The 20,394-nt window shown below is 40.4% G+C and overlaps 1 protein-coding gene across 1 annotated transcript; it reads right to left on the reverse strand.

Annotated features, from left to right (window-relative positions):
- SEC23IP (SEC23 interacting protein) lies at nt 276-20,011 on the reverse strand. The gene is made up of 19 exons (XM_021399475.1): nt 19,520-20,011; nt 15,496-16,028; nt 15,022-15,217; nt 14,389-14,582; nt 13,955-14,044; nt 12,667-12,787; nt 12,276-12,365; nt 11,700-11,841; nt 10,887-11,095; nt 10,132-10,250; nt 9,367-9,537; nt 8,929-9,024; nt 8,542-8,748; nt 7,712-7,867; nt 7,120-7,222; nt 6,274-6,459; nt 5,869-6,031; nt 3,439-3,538; nt 276-2,126 (listed from the first exon to the last, which is right to left on the reverse strand). Exons 1-18 carry the CDS (start codon nt 20,007-20,009, stop codon nt 3,457-3,459), a joined length of 3,348 nt encoding a protein of 1,115 aa, XP_021255150.1. The 5' UTR covers nt 20,010-20,011; the 3' UTR covers nt 276-2,126; nt 3,439-3,456.

Consider the following 20,394-nt stretch of genomic DNA (forward strand, 5'->3'; position numbering starts at 1 on the left):
ACAAAGTGTCACACGGCACAAGCACAATTTGACTACGCTGCTTTTACAAACAGAAGTGCTAGGAGAGGTTTCCAGAGGGAGGAAACACTTGCTGCCAGCACAGGCAACAGCTGCTGAAGCAGAGGGGCAGAAGTCAGCCCTGTTTGCGTGAGTTAGGCAGAAGTATTTTCAAAATAATTCTGTTTTCAGTGAAAGATTCATTTCCCTTCAGATGAGAATCTGTTGGAAAAGCGCTGGATTTCTTAGAAAGGCTCTGACTTTTTCCCCCCCCCCCCCCCCTTAGACTTCATTTATAAACATTTGCACCTGAAAATCAATTTTCCACATGAGGCCTTAATGGAAAACTTGCCATCTCAGAGTCTGCATGAGCATTTGAGAGAAGCCAGAAAGCTGCAGCCTTTCAGGGGACACAGTATTTTTTTCAGTTTTCTGGTTATTTTTTTTTCCAACTTATTCCTGCCTGCAGCAGGGGGGTTGGGGCTTGATGAACCTTGAGGTCCCTTCCAACCCAAGCCCTTCTGTGATTCTATGATTCTTCACACTCTGTATTTTCTTTTGGTTTGTCATTTGTTGGCTTTAGTTTTGCGCTTTTAAAAAATACATACTTAAATATATTTGGATTTATAGCACATTGCATGGAAGGAGATGTCTAGGAAAGCGTTCAGCCTTGAGAAGCCAACAGGAAAATCCCATTGGTGTCCTCAACTATGAGAGGGTGCAGAGAAGACAGAGACAGACTGTCCCTGGAGATGCACTGAGAGAGGACAAAAGGCAACAGACAAGCTCCACCTGGGAAATGACAATAATATATTAGAAAAAAAAATCCTAGTAATAGTAGTCAAACATGAGAATAGAGCCCAGACAGGTGACGGATCACCATCCTTGAACAAGGCCCTCAACCACATAATTTAAGCTGACCCTGCTTTGTTGGGCTAAATAACCTCTCCCAAGACCCCTTCCAACCTACTCTGTGATGAAATACAGATTTTTGCTACAAAGGCCCATGGGAAATATTTATAATTATAATAACCAAAGTATATACACAAGAATGTGTATTTTACATATACTTAGAAAAAAATACTGCATTTCAAAATGCATTTACTGCAATAGCAGAAGCAAACAGTCAGTAAGGTTAGGTCATTAATATTAAGAAAAGCCACAATTTGCATGTGAGTTGAAGCTAGAAGAAAGCTACAGAAGCTCAGTATTCAGGGAAACAAATTAATATATTTTATGCAACCCTACCCATCTCAACTTCATTAAGGGATAAACAGACTGGGCTGCTGACGTGGACCTAGGTTATTATCTAGAGCCCATATGCTTGAGATTCCTACATTTCCATTAGGTATTTTGAGAGATTAAACTGCAATGTCAAGGTAATTATTTTAGTTGTCGCAACTGCAGCCTAGTTTCACAAAACTATATCAACCATTTGACCAAAATGTAACTTCAAATTGCTCTTTTCAAGAGGTGTGAACACTGAACTACCCATAACAACCTTCTAACTTTTTCTGAAATCAAAGGTTCATTTCTACTTTAAAAAAAAAAAAAAACCCATAGCAGAAGCTTAAAAAGATTTTTATAAAAATCTCCATAACACTTACAATAGTAAGGAAAATTATTCTGGTTGCTAGTTTGTAGTAAATAAGAGCAGCTTTGTGTAGTCTGTATTAAAGGTGGTTATAACTACAGTTCACATTTGATTACTAAAAGGTGGACCAATAAACACGTCGAGAAAAGCAGATTATTGCTGTTTCTCAACAAGTCCTTTTTTAACAAGGATGTGCTGCCTTGGTAGACAAAGCATGTTTGACAGTCAGCTGAGTTAGGAGGGAGAGAAGTAACGATTTGCATGCCAAAGAACTCCTCAATGATCACTTTATATTTGGCAACTGTACAATTTAACTGATTGGTATGACCAAAATCGTGTCATTCCATTCATCTCTTGAATGACGGTGCTGATCTTTTCAGAACTAAGTTTGCTTGAAGTGACACAGGAAGGCAGAATCCGAGAGCGCTCTGGACTGCAGGAAAAGCCTGATACTTCTCCTGTCAGCTCTAACTATGCAAATAGCAGGTGTTCTTGGAAGCAGTTTTCACCAGGTCTGTCAGACCAACAGGTATGGCTGTGCAGAGAAAGCAGAACACGTATAAGGGAAAGGTGAAAAACGAAGTTTTGTATTCCTGTAGTAGTTCTAAGAAAATGAGATATGCCAACATTCAATTTCAAGAGGACTCAAAAAGATCTTAAAAAAGAAAAAATCCATCCTCCTTTCTGATCAGTTTCTAAACACGAAAACCTCCTGAAATCTACTTGTTTTGGACACAAACAGGCAATTATAAAAAGCTTCCAACTGCTCATAGGATGACATACACTATACATTTTAATTAGCTACTAGATTCTTACGGTTATAAGTTATCCTACTGTATTCAGAGATACTAGTAAAGGTGCTTAGTTTGAATATCTGGGCTTTTAAGATGTTGATACATTTCCACACAAGTGGGGCCTCCAAAAGGGGCAGTAACGAAAAAGGAAAAGGGTATAGTGACTTAAATCTTCTAAATTACACAGAGAAAATACTCCTCTGAACATACAAATAAACTTCTAGTGGTACCCATACTTTAATAAAGAAGGACAACATTCTCATTTGCAAGAGAACTTTAAAAACATCAGCATTTTCAACCAAGTTATCAAAATAGATACACGAAATGAAAGTACTTTCACACTTTCCACAAAAAATGCCTTCAATTCACATATTGGAGTTATCTCAAGCACTTCTTTACAATTTTTATACAATGCCTTTTATTACTGTTACATGAAGAACAGCTTAAGGATGCCCTAGAAGAAGTAAATCAAGTCATTCATACAAAAGAAAAGATTTTTTTAATACCATTAGTATTCTTTTATCAGTGAGTAGAAACAAATCCTGGTAGCTACTCACTAATTGCTAGTGCAATTGATTCTTCTTGTACGTAATTTTAGCTCAGAGTTAACACTACTGACTCCGTTAATAGCGAGTTATCAACAAAAACATCATGAGACAGAACACTACACAAACATACTGTATAGCACTACAGTGTAAATGAAATGTTATCATAGCCAGTATCACCAAGTTTCCCTACACTTCACTAAACATTCACTAAACTACTAGACTACTAGAAGAGATAACAGAATAGAGACCACATTTCAGAGTTGTGCTGGCAATTATCACCTCATACCAAGAACTCTGACATAAAATATATTTTTAAAAGGGAAGAGGGAGCACTTAAAGAATTTCACCTGCATTTAAATATCTACAAATTGTTTTTTCAGATTAAAATGACACTTTGGAGCTACCTCCTTCATAATTTAAACTCCAGAGGAAAAAGGGAAGTAAAGAGATCTAAACTGCAGCTGAGTTTGTTATGAATACATGTGCTATGTTAGAATAAACTTACAAATCACATATCTATACATCAATGTTGTGGCTGCTCAGGATTGATATTCATAGTCCTGTATATTTCTTTGAGAAACAGCAAGGCAGTGTCTTCCGATTCCCTATAAAGAATTAAAAAAAAAAAAGTGTTAATTTGGCATGGACTACATTCTAATCTACATAAGGAACACTTCATCCCATCTCAGTTTGTGGGATGTGGGACTGTTCAGAGAGTTATCACCCTAACCCCTATCTTTAGGGAACATGGCCTTTCTTCTGTCAACCTCCTTTTTGAGTCACAACTCTTCATTGGTTTTACATTCCCTCTCAATAAGCATTCATTTGGCTTAAGGCTGTTTCAGGAGACTGTCACTTTCTGTCTGACATGGGCTCCTGAATACATTCCATCAGCTTTCCTATTGTACTTAATCCCCTGCATCTATTAGCCAAACATCAAAATAAAGCCTTCCCAGTTCTATCAGCAATATTCTGCTTCTCTGCTAAGTGGTTCATGCTTTCTTGTTGAGAGGCTGTAACAAATATCCACAGCCATCTTCTGCACCTCACCACCAAAGAAATAAACGTATTTCTCACATCATTTAGAGATTACTATAATTCAAGTGCCATGTTTCAAAGTTGTTTTATCCACTCTTCTTAAAATCAAAGCTTCAGGCTAACTGAATTTAAGCTTAGGAAAAACAAGCGTCCATGTTACGCCTATGAAGCGTTACATAAGCACAAAAATCAATACCAATGGAAGAGAGTAACAACCACTAAAAAACCAACAAAGTTCTAAAACTGCAGGAGGAGTTAGATAATGATAATATCTCATGCTTTAGAAGAAATTATACATGGAGACAGCAAAGAAGACTTAGACTGTCAGAACTGTGATTCTCCAAATGCGAAGAGCATCTTTTACAGAGAACCTGTGCAGTGCTAAACAAGCAAGCCAAGGATCTACAGACATTTTCCAGAGTCAAGTATGGAGATGGCAACCACATTTCTCAGAGGTCTCTGCTACTGAACAAGCAGAGGGATCAACATGGAAGCTCTGCTCTCTACAACATATATGCTGTTTCATTTAAGGCATTTCCCACCACCTCCCAAGAAACAAACAACAACAACAAAAAAAAACCTCACACATTTGGGTCATGAATGACCAAAAAACCCAGACAATGGTAGATAAGTTTTTAAAATTTGGCAATGACTGGCTGCCACCTTGTGGAGTAAAGCTCCTTTCCTTCAGCTCTACCTGCAAAACAGCAGTGCCACCGCTGGGTCACCGACTGCTTGGGAGCCCTGTCAGAGCAAACCAGTGCTGGACTGCACTGCAGCTTTGCTAACCCTTTCTGCAGGCAGTTACTGATCTCTCACTATGCAAGTGATCTGAGCTTTCCTAAGATCCTGCAAGTAATGCTTCCACATTCTGTACTTGCCCTCTGAAAAAGTGCCTACTTCTAAAACTTATTAGCCATCAATAATAAAAACTTTAAATGAAAAAATACAAAAACATAGAGAACTGTTCTTGCTCCATTCCTGCTAAACTCAGAAAGAGAGAGAAGTATTTTGGTTACTCAAAGACAAGAGAGAAGTCACACCCCTTTAATCAACAGCATTTTGCATAGGTCAACAACTGATATCCCAGCTTGTCTGTTACCTATGAAGGTGTTGTCGCAGTGCCAAATACAGCTTGCATACCCTCTGTTCTACCATTCCACAACCTGTGAATTTTCATGTGTGCTTAATTATAACTTCCTCCCTTCAAAATATAATCACTTAAAAAGAAGCAAGTTCAAATGCAGACACGGCAACACTGTACTGCAGGTCCACACGATGCCACAATCTGCTTCTTTTCTACGAGTTGTTCTGTATACGAGCAACCACTGTCTACAAGCAGTAAAATCACAGTCATCCAAATTTTCAGGAAAATCTGCCATGCCTTTTTCTTCCTTTGTTTTGCTGAGCTTTAGCAGCACAGCATCAATATCTGATACTTTCACTTCAACACAAAGAGGTAATTAAGTTCTACTACACATCGAAGTCTAATGCAGTTCCTTCACAAATAGTTCTATTTGAAAAGCTACAATTGGCAAAATACTCATCAAGCTCTCCTTTTAAAAATGATTGTACTAAAGGTACGTGCTTTGACTTCAGAAGTTCAATAGACCAATATGCAATGTCCTGATGGCAAACAGGACTATAGATTTGTTTACACTGTGCAAACGCACACTGTTTTGAAATGACAGCAGCTAACAGGGAAATCTAGGTAGGACATCTTGAGAATGACATTCCTGAGTAATCATACATACTGTCTGCCTTCACGTTTGACTTGTCTCAATTACTTGACCATCCAGAATATAACAGATTTATCTTCACAGTATAGCCTGAGTGGGAAGAACGCATCTTTCCAAATGAGAGACTATTTCAGAGTTAAGAGATGAAGACCCCTTACCAGTAGCACAGATGACTCTGTAAAGCAAAAAGGTATTCATTGAAGCTTTCTATTGGTTTCTCTTGTAGAACATAGTCAATGCGGCGTCCCCCGTTCAGCATTCCAACCTTCACTGTAAAATCCTCATCTTTTGGGAGGTCTGGACTTTCAGTGATCTTTTCAGCTACAATTAAAGATTTTAAGATTTTAACTATTTTCAAGCACAGTCTGATTGACTATAATTAAGGATTATCACTCATTTTCCCTGCTACAATTTCCAAGCATTTGCAATTAGACAATTATAAGTCTTAACTGACTAGGATGGCATAGCATAATCCAGAAAAATCAATAGCAAGCGCTAGGATACTCAAGCTTCTATTAGCTTGAGATCAATCAATAACAAAACCAAAAGATGTGCCCACATACCTTCTACCACTTGCTTTTCCTCTTCCTCTTTAATTTGGTTAGCTACTTTCTCCAGTTCTGCTTGTAGCTGAGTTGAGGATGTATGAGCACGTGCAAATTCATTAAGGGTCTGCCATGCGCTCTTCAAAGAGCTGATAAAACCCTGCTTCAGATCAGATCCCATTCGAGAGAGAGAGTCTTTCAACTCTAGAAAGAACATCATAGCAAAAGAATTTAAAATATTCAACTAAAACCAGAATTATTAAGCCCCATTCAACAAACACCCCAGCTGCTAGGAGAAATACATCTGTAATGTCATAAATGTGTGTTTCTTGCATCTCTACCCTATTTCAAAAGACAAGATGAAATCTAATTGATGCACAATTATTTCTCACTATACAGGTTAATGAGTTAACACAGTAAATGTGTTAACAGTGACAAGGTTGTTGTTCAGTACTGGTAGCAAACTGAACAGAAGAGGGCTCTCCCCATAGCCCCTCTAATGTTCAATGGGTTGCTGGCTTAATGAACTGGCCCTGAACTGTTGCACTATCAACTGAACAGCAAAACTGACATTCTTTAAGTATGCAAAATTTAAGTCACCTTAGTCCAGTTTGTACTCCTGAGCACTAAAATTCCAATCCTTGCACTGGGGGAAAACTGCATTTTTTCCTGAACATTTCCAATACTGAAGAGACTGGTTAAACACCTAATGGAGGTCATCTGGGACAAGGTAAAAAGAAAATACAACAGAAACAAACTAACTACCTAACAACACAAAGACAGGTCCCTCAAAATTGTACGATATTCTACTGCTTCAAACAAGTTAGGAGTTAGATCCACATATTACAGAAGTTTTCTTTTTACCTAGATGAAGTCTTTTTCTGCCTTTGTGATGTGGAATAAGAACTGGTTTTAAACTCAAGTCTTCAATGATCATTGGTTCTATCCTGTAAGCTACTGGATCAAGCTGTTAAGAAACAAACTGACATTAGTTATCTCCCAACATGTCACTCTTTAATTGCTAATCAAGACAGGACAGAAAAAAAACCAAACATACTGCTTTTTTAACACCTGGAAGAATTTCTAAGTTTCCCAGAATCCATCTAGAAACAAAGAAAAGCCCTGTAAATAGCTCAAATACAAACATTTTATAAAATCATCCCAAAAGGCTTGAAATTAATGAAGAAAAAAGATATATATGTTGGTTAAGCTCTAAAAATGAACAGGAGAAATATTATCAAGCTATTCATAGACATGGAACCTATAGGATAAGTCTACTTTTTTTTTTGAAGTAAATACTGCAAGTATCTGGAATACATATTCCAGATGCGTTATTTTGTTTTTTTAAAAAATGTACTTAGGGGGAAAGGAGGTGTAATGCTCCGAGGTTAGAAGGTAGTATTCTGTACTGTGGTTTGCATCAGCTAAAATCAAAACCCAAGTACTGCTTACTCACTGGATGATAGATATTGAAGAAACCTTTGCAAGTAGGAAGTCTGTAGTTTTCATCAATCTTTTCCAGCCCTCGTACAGTTAGGAACACACCAATAGGAGAACCAAGAGCAAAGAACGTATCTGGTTCAAAGTCCAATGCACTGTAAACCACTGAAACCTATCAGACAGAAGTCAGACAAATAATCTCTCAGCACTGCCAGCTAATTAATATAATGCTTAGCTAGGAAGGAAGAACGAGACACGTGTTAAATCCACCATATGCTCACAAGTACCTCTAAGATGTTTCAGCTGCACTGTTCCACTCCATGCTAATACTATAGTACTGTATGTGTGTATTACTATAATGTAAACATTGAAACGTTTTTTCTTAAGATCTTCAAGCTACAAAATACATAGATAAACATTGGAAAATTAAAAAATGATACTTATTTGAACATGAAGCATTCAAGGCTTGTTTTTTGAGTTAAGGTCGAGGTACAACTTAAATATAACAGCACATACCGACCAATTTAGGCCATTCAATACCATGGCATTCCTACCATTGTGACTCTGGAACAGAACACTGTTTTTACAGCTCTCTCATTAGTGAAAGTAGAGAAATTAATTGTATTGGCATCCTCGCTATAATAGTGTTTTTCAGTAATCTGATCCACTCTCCCAGCCCTCACTCTCACCAAAAGGTAAGGTGCCTCGTAAACACAACATCTGCACAATGATCATGACACGTAGCTCAAAGTCTTCAACGTTGAATGAAGGAATGAAATAATGCACAAAAAGAAGCAAAAGGGTAGTGTTGTTCCAGATGGATCACTTAAGTTTATGTAGTCTCACCTGACCAGTTCCAACTTCAAAATACTCATAGTCAACGTTCACAGAAGAAACAGATGCACCAACTGGAAGCTTCCTCTTTGAGTGCTGCTGACCAGACTCTGAAGGTGAGACAGAAGTAACTGTTTCTTTTGCTTTCTGGGAAGCTTCTTGAGTTTGGAGCATGGCAGCCAATGCTGCTTTCTTCTCTGCTGCTGCTTTCTTTTGTTCCTTTTGAGACAAGTTTCAAGATCAGAAAAAAATATATTTTTTCCCCCACATTTATCAAAATTGTTCTAATATATTCATGTTGTTAACAAGTGTGTTAAAGAACAGAAGTTACTCAAAAGCAAGAAAGTCAGTTACATTTGCTTAAGAACTCTTTATCTCACTCCTGAAAAACGTATTTACCTGCTTGGCCGCTCGATCTTTTACAAAATTGGCTATTTTCTTTCTTGGTCCAAGAGGTATTCCCATTTCCTTCAGGTCATCAATTGTACACATCAGCTTAAAAACAAAACCACAAATATATACAAAGTATGCTTAATAACTTTTCTAGTGACATATATCATTTCTTACTGGCAAATGAAATAGTTAGAAGACATTTTACAAAGCTACAGAAATTACAAAAAATTAAGAATACATAACACATAGTGACATAATATAATTTAAAAAAAAAATCCAAGTCATGTAACATTTAGTCTTCATGTCAAGCATTAATTATGTTACTTTTGTGACCACTTTCATGCCTATGTATACTAAGGCAAAAGAAGAAAACAGCAAGCAAACAACAAAAATCCAACACCTACACTCTGGTAACACCCATGAGTCAACTGAACATTACTGTACCAGAGATTCCATGTCAATTCGCTCCTTTTCAAATGTGTTTGCATACTCTGATAAACTGAGCATCTCCAGAGTCTTCTGCAAGGTAGGAACATCATCATCTACTTCAGGCTCACAAAGGTCATCACCAGAAGTAGTAATTGAGGAGCCCAAGGAACTGGTATCTTCAGTCATCTTGCAGGGACAGCACAGAAAGAGAGTCACAGACAACAGTTAGAAGTCAATACATAGCAAATAAACACAAATTCTGTTACTCTAAAGAGAAAGTGCTAATATTACATTAGCTTTGTTAATTTACCCTCATTTTTCGTAAAATAGGGTACAGATTTTCTATTAATAACAGACTAAGAAAATATATATTTAAAAATTACTACGACAGGAAAAGGTTTCTTGAGCTTTCCAACACTTAAAAATGTATTTTTGTTCACGATCAAACAACAGCTGTATCAAGTTTGACGACAGATACATTCATTCCTTCTTACAAATCTCTCCACCACTCTGATACTGCAAAGCAAGTTACATGTCTACAAGGTCAAAGATGATGTTCACGATCAAAAACCAGGTCTGCTCTACTTGGAACTTCAGAGAAAAGCATACGGTTTGTACTGAGATTTGACAATGTTTACAAAATGGCACGTTACCATTAACATGTCAAAACATACCATCAGAACCCGCAACACTGTTTCAGTTAGTAAACTCCATCCACTGGAGAAAAAGTTGCTGAAATCAGCAGATCTGCTTGCCTGGGAAGATTAGTATGCAAGTTACCTGTTTATCTTGAACAGACGTATCCTTTTCAGTCCCATTAACACCAGAGAAAGGTTCAGTATTTACTGATGAAGCCAAGTCTTTCTGGTTGGATAGTATGTCAAACAGAATTAAGGAACCTGGGAACAAAAATTAAAGTTGCTTTAAGAAAAGTTTTAGATATTCCTGTGCCAAAGTAATAAGCAAGAGTTCGATACAGTGGTAATAGCAACACGTAAATTGATCAAAAAAAGATCACTGAACTTAAATACACACATATTAACATAGTCGTTCTCAGTAAAAAGCAAACAAAATCTTTGTTGTCTTTTTCTGCTCAAGTGGAATGCAGTTGCCACTATTAAAACTACCTTTTAACCACCTTAGACTGCTTACCAAACTGTAGGAAAAATCCCAGCCCAATATAAATTTTTATAAAGTTGTGTGTTGCGTTCCAAAAAATGACCTTAGTTTTGTTAAGTGGGTTACCTGCCTAAGATGACACTAGAGAACCAGTTAACTTTTAAACTCAAATTAGAGATTAAGTCTTCGTGAAGAAAATTGACAGGTCAAACATACATGTATCCAGCAGTTACAAGCCTTCTTGCAAAGCTTTATGAACTATGAGCTATTGAGAAGTGCTTTATTTTCAGTCAGTAGTATTCTGAAAGATAGGCATGGCCTATCAGCTAAGTTCAGCCTTCTGCTTCACAAAGGTTCCATTTTCCTTTGCTGTAGGAATGCTGGTTTTATTCTACCTCAGCGCCCCAAATAATTACCTAAACTGTGTCCAGCCACAGACACTCCTCCTTTGAAGTCTGGATTGCGACTCATGAAAAGTGCATACAAACGATTCATTTCCATCCCTACTTTATCCACAATCGTCTGACAGTAGGTGGGGCTGTTGTAAAACAGTATGTCAAGGAGCGTCTCGTTGGTGAAGTGGCGCAGGCGTCCAATCGATGGCAAAGTGATTTTTTTGATGTTCCTAGTCAGAACAGAGGATTGTTAGAAGTATGAATGCCCATAAAGAAATGCAGATAAGCAGTTTGTTAACTTCTGAAACAACAGGTGGCACAACTGCAATCTAAATACTACAGATAGGTTCTTTAGAGATACTTTCAAAAGCGTATGGTTTTCTGGCCTCATTGCATAAGCATACATCAGTGCTCAAGGACTGGACAAAGGGCTTCATGCCTTCCTCAGAAAGAGGACACTGACATCTCTTAGAGTCACACTAGAGACTGCAGGGAGATAGCTATCCACTCTAAATGGCATGCACCTGTTGCTTTACTACACACTGTCTTTAAGTGTTTCACGTATCAATTGCACTAGCCACTTGCATGAAAATGCTGTACCAAATTAGCGCATGCACGTGTAGATATGTATTCTGTTACTCAGCATCATGAAAAATAATAGAAAATATTCCACATCTTTCCAGATTTCCCTATGCTGTACAACGTCAAAGTGTCAATTACAAAAAAAAAAAATAGCAACTGTTTTTGTAACACACTCATACATTAATTCATCTAGCCTAACAAGCATATTAATTCCTCTGTTTGTTTCTACAGAACAATAAACAATATACTCACCTGTCTACACCTGTTGCATCTCCATGCAGAGAGCTATGCCAGTGAACTGGAAGGAACTCCACCCTGCTCACTTTACCTTCCTCTAAAGATTTCTTAAAGTGAGTCTGTAGCAACTTCAGAGAAACAGTCCTAAAATCATCAACTGTAGAGAAGCAGAGTAACGAAAATCTGATAGTAAAGGTATTCAAGTAGAATTACAAATATTCTCTTTTTTTCCCCCTCAACTGCAAGAGACATAGTCAAAATACAAATGAAGGAAACTTCAAAGTGGAAAAATCTTTTCAAGAATTACTCAAAGGCTGTTTTTGTGTTTTGTTTAAGTGCCTTCTTTGTCAGCTTCTCTTTATCTCACAACAATGCATTTTTACTCTAAGATCAGGCCACACACAGCCTTCTTAGTTCACTCAAATGAAATAAATAAATGAACCAAAAGAAAACCGAACACAACCCAAACAACCACATAGACCCCAAAGACCTCTTCAAATTTCTTTTTTTAAGACAGCCTATCTTTCAGATAAGCATATCTACACTGTTAAGTATGAAAATAAATTTGCAATTACACAAGGGAAGACTTACCACATTCAACAATGCTTCTAAATCTCAAGTCACATACAGGACCGATGCCATGAACCATAAACACCAAATGGTCAACTTGGGACATTTCTCCTGCAGAAAAAGGAAAAATTCAGAGTACCGATATTTACTACACTAGTGAAATTTAGAGTCAAGCAATCTTACCTGCTTCATAAAGCCTATTACATACTGTGGTTCAAGACATCACACAGTCCACAAGACTGCTTTGATTAAAAAACAACACTAAAGAATTGTAGCTTAGATTAAGGAGCAACTTTAATCTTTAGACTCTAAACATAAATGGTGTTTCGCTGCTCCACTCACTACCATCCAACTTTTGAACTGAAACAAACCAACTGCCCAAGCTGCAGTCCCACATACACTAAGCACATACCATCAGGTATTTCATCATGGTCATCATCAATTCCACGTTTTACTACCCTTGGTCTCGCCTGACCATCTTGAGAGGTACCCCATTCATCTGATGTGGCAGAAGGTTGGAATTGAACTATAACCTGAAAAAGAATACATTTTCCAATTATAAATACAAAGACAAACAACATCTACAAAAAACACAGCCCTTCAAAACCCTTTGGGCTACTCCATACAGTTTTCCTTAAATTAAGGCTCTAGACCCTGAAGTAAGAGCTAATTCTCATTAGCTTGAGAAGCAAGCAGATGACTTAAACTAAAGTAACCACTAGTTGAAGATGCTGGCTTGCTCTGCAATTCTTGACTATTTTAATTCCTCAGACAAGCATTATTCAAGCACTTCTTTTCTGGACCCAGTGGCCACTCTTCCTTATCAGTTGACTATTTTTTGTGAAGAAACTGTTTCCCCTACTTACAATTATGCTAAATTAAGACAAAAAAAAAATTGAGCAGTGCTCATCACAGAAGGAGAACATTTGAAGGAGCATAAAAACCTTGGAAAACAATTAATTCAATAGCATGACTGCTTATAGTCACTAGCATGACTTGACACAATATATGACACTAAGTTTTAAGTGCTTCTTCTCTAGGGTTTTTACTGGATGAAAATTCTTAACCTACATTAGCGTGTGGTTAATGTAGGAGTAACTGTGATTCTGACTTTTTTTTTTTTTTTTTAATTTTATGTATTACTGCATCTGCGATAAGAGAACAGTTAACAACACTGGTCAATAAGTCTGAAGTCCACAGTTCGATCACAAGACACTGCTAGCAGAGCATTTATAGTACAAAAAAGATTTAGTTATTCTACTTTCTCATGGCCTAAAAATAGTCGCAGTGGAAGACTTTTTGTGCCTTAAATATTCCAACTAATTTCCTTACAGTTTGATTAATGCTCTTCTTCACATGAAAGCTTAGTTTAAATTACTTTCCAGTTGGTATAGACTGTCTGAGGTTAAACTAATTAAAATTGCCTCCTCTTTGCTGACAGTTACGTGTAGCAAATATTTCAACCATCTAAACCCTTGTTCCTCCTAAGTATCAGAATGCACTGTGTTTGAGTCATGTGACAGCACATTGAAACAAGAGTTCAGTTTCTATAAGCACTATTATCCATAACAAACACATGCCCCAAACAATTAACAAGTCAATTTCAAGCAAAACTAACACTGCCTTATTTTTACACTTTCATCCATCTGTTCATTCACCCCTAATGAATTCTGTGAGAATCAGTTGCCAGAATCTATTACCTTGGGATTATGCATAACAATTGTCTCCCCATTTGGGAATTCAAGTCGGCGATGCCATTGATTTGTAGTTACAGCCCTTTTATATTCTGCCTGAAACAGTAAACAAGTTACATGAAATGAGAATGCCTTCTTAATTTCTTTTTTGGCCATGCATATTATTTGTAATATTAATGTTAGAATTTATATAGTTTTATTTATACAAAAGCATCACAGATGAAGCGCTACACAAGTTGATTTAAGGCCACAGCAGTGCAGGACCACTGCATGAGCAATTAACTATTCTGGCCATTGCACTTTCCAGAATTTGCTTACTTATGTTCCAGAAATTACACTTGGGGAATCATTTTAATGAAACAAAAGAAGGTAATTCTACAACCATAAATACAAAGTACTTCCAAGTTCTTCACGAAGTTTATGTAAAAAGTAATACCAACCTCCAGCTTGTCACTAAAATCCTCAGTGTAAGGAATGAAGCGGCTATCCTTCTCTCCCTTATAGAACCACATGCATCGTCTCACTTCTGAAGGCTCTTCTTCCCAGTAAACAGCTTTCCTCATTCTGTCATACAGGTACACATCATAGCGTCCCCCATCAGTGCTCAGAACCACACTCTCAGGATCAGGCTGGACTGTGACACAGAAGTTACCCTCCGTTACAATACTATCACACGCATTCTTTTTCCTCTCTCATCCCAAAGCCCCAGTCACTACTGTGACTGATACAAAGACATTAAGACAGATATTTATGTCATGGAAGAGAAGTTTCCAAATCTTGGGCAGCCAATGGGTAGCTCTGCATGCAGGAACACACACGCAAGCTTTGAACAGCTCCCACATCAGAATACTCCAGGCTTGGCAGAGTTTAACAAAAAGGCAATAAGAGACTTTTACCAAGATGTTGAATCAATTGTGGCAAATTAACTGGTACAAAACACATCTTTGACGTATTACTAGCATTACTTGTTAATGCGACATCATTCTTTCATATGCAAGTGACAATTATTATCTTCCATTTAGCTCCTTCTGCTCACCTCTGAAGAAGATATGATTAAAATCTTCGTAACTTACCAGAATTATAGACTTCCTCTAGTTTCGCAGAATCCAGAATGCTGAATGGCATCCATATTTGCTTGTCCTCCACCTCCTTACAGTAGAACCAGTGTGGCTGAACTGGCTCATATTGGTTCTGGAGCAGAACAGGGGGGGCTTGGACCAGCGGACCTGAGGGCCTGGGAGCTCGGAGCTGTGATTGAGACTGGGGAAACTAAAAATACATATCATCCTCTCAGTTTTACAGCTTTTTTTTTATAGAACTAATTCATCCTTTGCAATAAAGAGCACACTGAGCCTTTATTTCTGTTTTTGAAGAACATTCTCTTTCAATCACAAAACTGTACAGACAAATTGCCCATTGTTTTGTTTTTGAAAACTTCCATGTTTCCGCTTACAGGATAGATATTTAAGGTAAAACACAATTCAAAAAGCAATAGAATCTTACATTGTTAAATTCCGGTAGCACCATGTCAGGAACAACTTACTTACCTGTGTCAACGGCCCCGGAGGTGTCTGATACATCTGGACAGGTGGCACAGAGGATGGTGGTGGGTGAACAGGTGGGGTTGGTGTGTGACTCTGCTGCAGTTGTGGTGGAGTAAGGTATGGGTTAGCTCTGCTGCTCAGGGTGGTGTGGCGATAAGGGTTATATCCCTGCTGAGATGGAAGAGCAGAAGCATTTGCAGGTGGGGGACAGCTCTGCTGAGGAGTCTGATAACCTGCGATTCCCACCTGCGAAGTAGGTGGAGCACTGGAAGAAGGCTGTGACTTGGGAAGCTGTGGAGAAAAGGCATTTCGCCCATCCTGCGACCCAGTTACAAGTGGAAGTGAAGTTGGAGGCGTGGAGAAGGCCGCTGCTCCAACAGGTGGTGCAGAAGTCGTTAAGGGTGGCTGCCCAATGCTCCCAAATGGATCGCTGCTACTGGGTACTTGAGAGAAATAGTTGAACGTCTGCGGAGGGTTAGGGCTGGCAGAAGTCTGACCCAAGAAGCTGTCCTCTTCACCAACATCTGCAGAATCATCTGCAAAGACAAACAAAACAAAAAGATGTCCTGAGAGGTTCCAACAAATCAGCATATGCAGACAAAATGTTCTGTAATGTTATGAGCTATTTCCAAAACTTTGTTGGAACCAAAAGCATTATAAATCTCGCACATCCTTGAAGATTAAATGTGCCATAAAGTAAAACAAAGGATGCCAAGTCTTCGAGAACATCTAAAACAGACCACAACACTCATTCAGAGTACATAGATAAAGCAACAAAAACTAAAAGTTTACATAAGAGGCCAAAGCATGACTTAAATCAGGACCTTTCCAAGCCGGCTTGTTAAAGAACCTTCCTTCCATGGCACTAAAATCCCCTTCAATCTCCCTTATGCCTGCCAAATACAAGAGCAGCTTTGCTTCATTTCCTCTCACTACAAAAACCATCAGTAAGCATAGAACCTTACTCTATAATGTTTAGACTTCCAAGATCTAACTTACAAGGAGGGATTAAGGACATTCCCAAGCAGACAGTACCTATTGGTGATGACTGTTAGTGGCTTATGGCCACTCTCACCTGACCCATCAACAATGCCCTCTCTCAGAGTTTCCTATTTTACTTGCAAAGTGGCCAAAACTCATTACTCCAGGTTATCTGATAAGCAAGACTCATCACAAGTTAAGAGTTAGCCCAGTAAAAACTTCCCTCTAGATTTGTGCAAGAGATGAATCTCTGGTACAGAAAAACAAGTCCCCATCCTGCATAATTGAAGGAGAGGGCTTCAAATCCTGTCATGATTGTCCTTTTGCATCACAAGAAAGTACACAAGCCAGCTCCCAGTCACCTGCAGCTTTCTGCTTTGCACTGATCCAGTAGCAAGTGGAAAAGCAAGCAGTTTGACCTGGGCCCAGCAATAAACTCAGCTGAATGTGGAGTGGTCTGAGCATCACTGCCTGCCTGCTGAGGGAACAGCACCTTGCAAGCTCTCAATGCAATTTACAGCAGTCATAAGACCACTGTTGTCTACTCTGGCAGTTGAACAATCCCCAGACAGCAGGGATGAAACCACCATCACTGCTTCTCTGCTCCTCGGTCCCCAGGCAAAGAGAGGGAGCAAACATCTCTGCAGCTCCAAGCGGCCAATAACAAACTTCTTTACATCTTTATCTGCAGCTAACATCACAGGAATACAGAGTATCAAGGGAGCACTGGGGAATCACAGAGAAGTCCCCAGGAAGCCACTGTTCTAATTAATTAATATCAGGAAAGCAGAATTTGCCATGACTAAAATGTTTATTTACTAGTCTTTTCTGATGGCAACAATTTCAGGCAAGCATCATCTGAATTTATTATCTTCTCTTACTTTCACCTATAGTGTTTTGTTTCACTTTTACAAATGAAATCCAAAATCTGTGTATGCAAACCATCTTATGGAGAATACTAAAGCCATTTATAAGCAATGACCAGTACAAATTCAGGCCTATCACCTCCCAACTACAAGCAAAATAGCCATTTACACTCCATAAAAGCTCTTATTTTCTTGATTACAAGGTGTTTTTTTTCCTTTCCTATTTCATAAATGCTGTAGAATACAGAGAAGCACACTGCATACCACACAGACAGTTCTTCACATCCCAAAATAACTGGTAGCGGAGCAGGCAATTCACCTCACTGCAACGTCAGATGGTGATACACAGAGGAACACGCTGAAGAGTTTTCAAGGCCTTTACCAAATGCCTATTCACAACCCACCCAAATTTCAAGTACATCTGGGAAACTCAGCCTATCCATATGTTTCCTAAAAAAAAAAAAAAAAAAAAAAAAACTGACAAAAAAATCTATTTAAGCATATATACACACAGTTTTCAGGGGCAATACTTGCTACATTGCCTTTTTTCTAATTTACACAAACCCCATTGAAACACATGCACAGACTGGAAGGAAATGAAGTACTTGGTACAAATGAAAAAAAATATCCTGTGATTCTCCAGCTTTGACATACAAGGGCAGTATTCCTCTCACATACAACGACTGCGTGACAACCTCCTGTGCATCCCTCACAGATAATACCTTGTCACTCACAGACTGCCACCTGACAATCCCAAGCGACAAAAGTCCATGTCCTCACTGGGAACACTCTACCTACGGTAAGGATGTTAGTTATTTCATCTGAACACATCTCCTCTCTTCAAATGGCAAGGCACAGAACTCTTACTGCTACTCACTCTTAGAAATGCAACAGATGCGTGCATTGCACACAGCTTCCAAATGTCAGCTTTCACACAGATGTCAAACAATTCCTGAGATAGATTCCCATAACGATTTAGGATTCAAACTCAAGGGCTCATCCCTTCCTGCTTCAGACTGATTCAAGATGCAAACTGCTCTATGCAGCCAGATCCTTGTGCCAGGTGGCTGGTCAAGGTGAATGCAAGGGACCACAGAAGTAGAATATAACAGGATGCTCCCTCCTCGAACGTGGCATAACCTCAGTAGATCTTTAGGAATGAATTTCACTCCAGTTGCAAAACTATGCACCTTTATCCTACCAAAAATTAAGTGAAAAGGAGAGTACACAACTAATCATGTCTCATTACTGAAATCCCATCAACAGATTTTCTCCCTAGCCAGGAAGCTGCCACGTGAGAGCCGCTCATGTAAAGCTACTTTCCAGATATGCACTTAAAAACTGTAAGGATTGCACAAAATGAATTTGTAAATGTATCAGCTACATACCTTAGATAAGTAGGAAAGATATGCTAATGCTCTTATTCCCTCTCTCTCTCTCCCTGAAAGCGTAGAACATCTAAAAAAAACATTCTGAAGCCACACTTGGCAAGTATGTTTTTAAGCCTACAGAGATGTAGCGCGTTTACTTCCTGGTGCATTAATACCCTAGCTAAGACATGCCAGCGTTGACATCAAGTCTTAGGTTTTGGACTCAGCACGGAATCACAGAATCATTAAGGCTGGAAACTGCCACCAAGATCATCCAGTCCCACCAGGAGCCTGTCCCCACCGTGCCCACGTCCCTCAGTGCCACATCCCCACGGCTCTGAACACCTCCAGGGACAGTGACCCCACTGCTCCTGGGCAGCTTGTTCCACTGCAGCCCCTCTGTTGCTGAGGAGAAATGCTTTCAAATATCCCACCCGAACCTTCCCTTGTGCTAGTTAAGGCTATTGCTTCTTCTGCTATCGACGTGCCCTTAAGATGCGCATGCCTTTCAAACATCACTACGGCTTTAAAAGGAAAGGATGATAAACGGTTACATTAACACGGAAATTTGAAGTTCCTGCTTAGCACTCTATAACCGCACAGGAAAAAAATGAAAGATGACGTGGGAGAGGCGCTCGCTCAGGGAAGACGAGGGTCACGGTGAAGCAGAAGGACGCGGCGGGCCCCGCTGCTATCGCGGGGACGGCAGCGCAGGGCACAGAGCCCCGCACGCAGCGGGGCAAGGAGCGGCCCCTCGGCCCCGCACGCCACAGCGCCCGCCCCCTCACAGCCCCTCGCAGCCCCCCCTACCCGCTGCGAGCAGAGCGGGGCCCAGCGGCGCGGCCGGCGCCTGGCTGACCGGGATGAAAGGCACGGTGAAGTTGAACTCTGTAGGAGAGGAAGCGAAGAGAAGGTTGGTGCCGGCACCGGGCTTCGCCGCCGCCATGGCTGCGCCGCGGCCACGTCCCTTCCCCACGGCGGCCCGGCCCCTTCCGCCCTCATCCCGCCCGCCTTTAAGATGGCGGCCCCGAGGGCGGGCGCGGCGGGAGGAGGAGAAGGGAGGGGCGGGAGGAAAAGGCGGGTCTGGGGTGCGCCGCCATTGCTGCGGCCGTCCTGAGAGGAGGAAGAGGAGGAGGAGAAGGCGGAGGGCGGAAGTCCGCGGTCCCCGTGCTGGGCTGGCGAGCGGGAGTTGGCGGCTGCGGGGCACTGGGGAGGCGGCGGCAGCCCTTGCCCGCCTCGCTCCCGCCATGCCGTGCGTGGCCGACTGGCTCAACAACCCCTTCAGCATCGTGCAGGGCATCTTCGGTGAGCGCGGGGCCGGGCGGGGCCGGGCTCCGTCAGGAGCGAGCCGGCGGGAGGGCCGCGGGGCCGGTGCCTCCTTCCCCGGCGGGAGCGGCGCGGCGCGGTGTGCTGCGGGGCGGCGGCCGGCCTGCCTGCTGTGCCGGGGCTGCGTAGGGCTGCCCCGGCTGGGCGAGCCTCTTCAGAACTTAAGCTAGAGTATAAACCCACGTGTGCTTTTGGGGGTCAGCGTTGAGCGGAGGTAGCGGTAGTGTTGCGGTGCGCTCCTCCGGCAGTAAGAAATACTGAAAATGAGCCGCGAGCGCACGGGTTCCGAGCTGAAGGCAGTCCTTAAAACAAGAGTCTTCTGGCCTTGGCCGCGGGGCTTGCTGTTCTCTGTACCCCCG

The sequence above is a fragment of the Numida meleagris genome, chromosome 5, assembly GCF_002078875.1.
Source record: "Numida meleagris isolate 19003 breed g44 Domestic line chromosome 5, NumMel1.0, whole genome shotgun sequence".
NCBI classification, from domain to species: Eukaryota; Metazoa; Chordata; class Aves; order Galliformes; family Numididae; genus Numida; species Numida meleagris.

Excerpts from the sequence above, each read along its gene's own strand:
- SEC23IP (XM_021399475.1), bottom strand. The coding sequence starts at position 20,009 with ATGCCCTGCACGATGCTGAAGGGGTTGTTGAGCCAGTCGGCCACGCAC. Across the intron at positions 10,251-10,886 it reads TGTGGCTGGACACAGTTTAG|GTTCCTTAATTCTGTTTGAC; the intron begins GTAATTATTTGG and ends TTTTGTTCCCAG. Across the intron at positions 7,868-8,541 it reads TTGAAGTTGGAACTGGTCAG|GTTTCAGTGGTTTACAGTGC; the intron begins GTGAGACTACAT and ends TCTGTCTGATAG.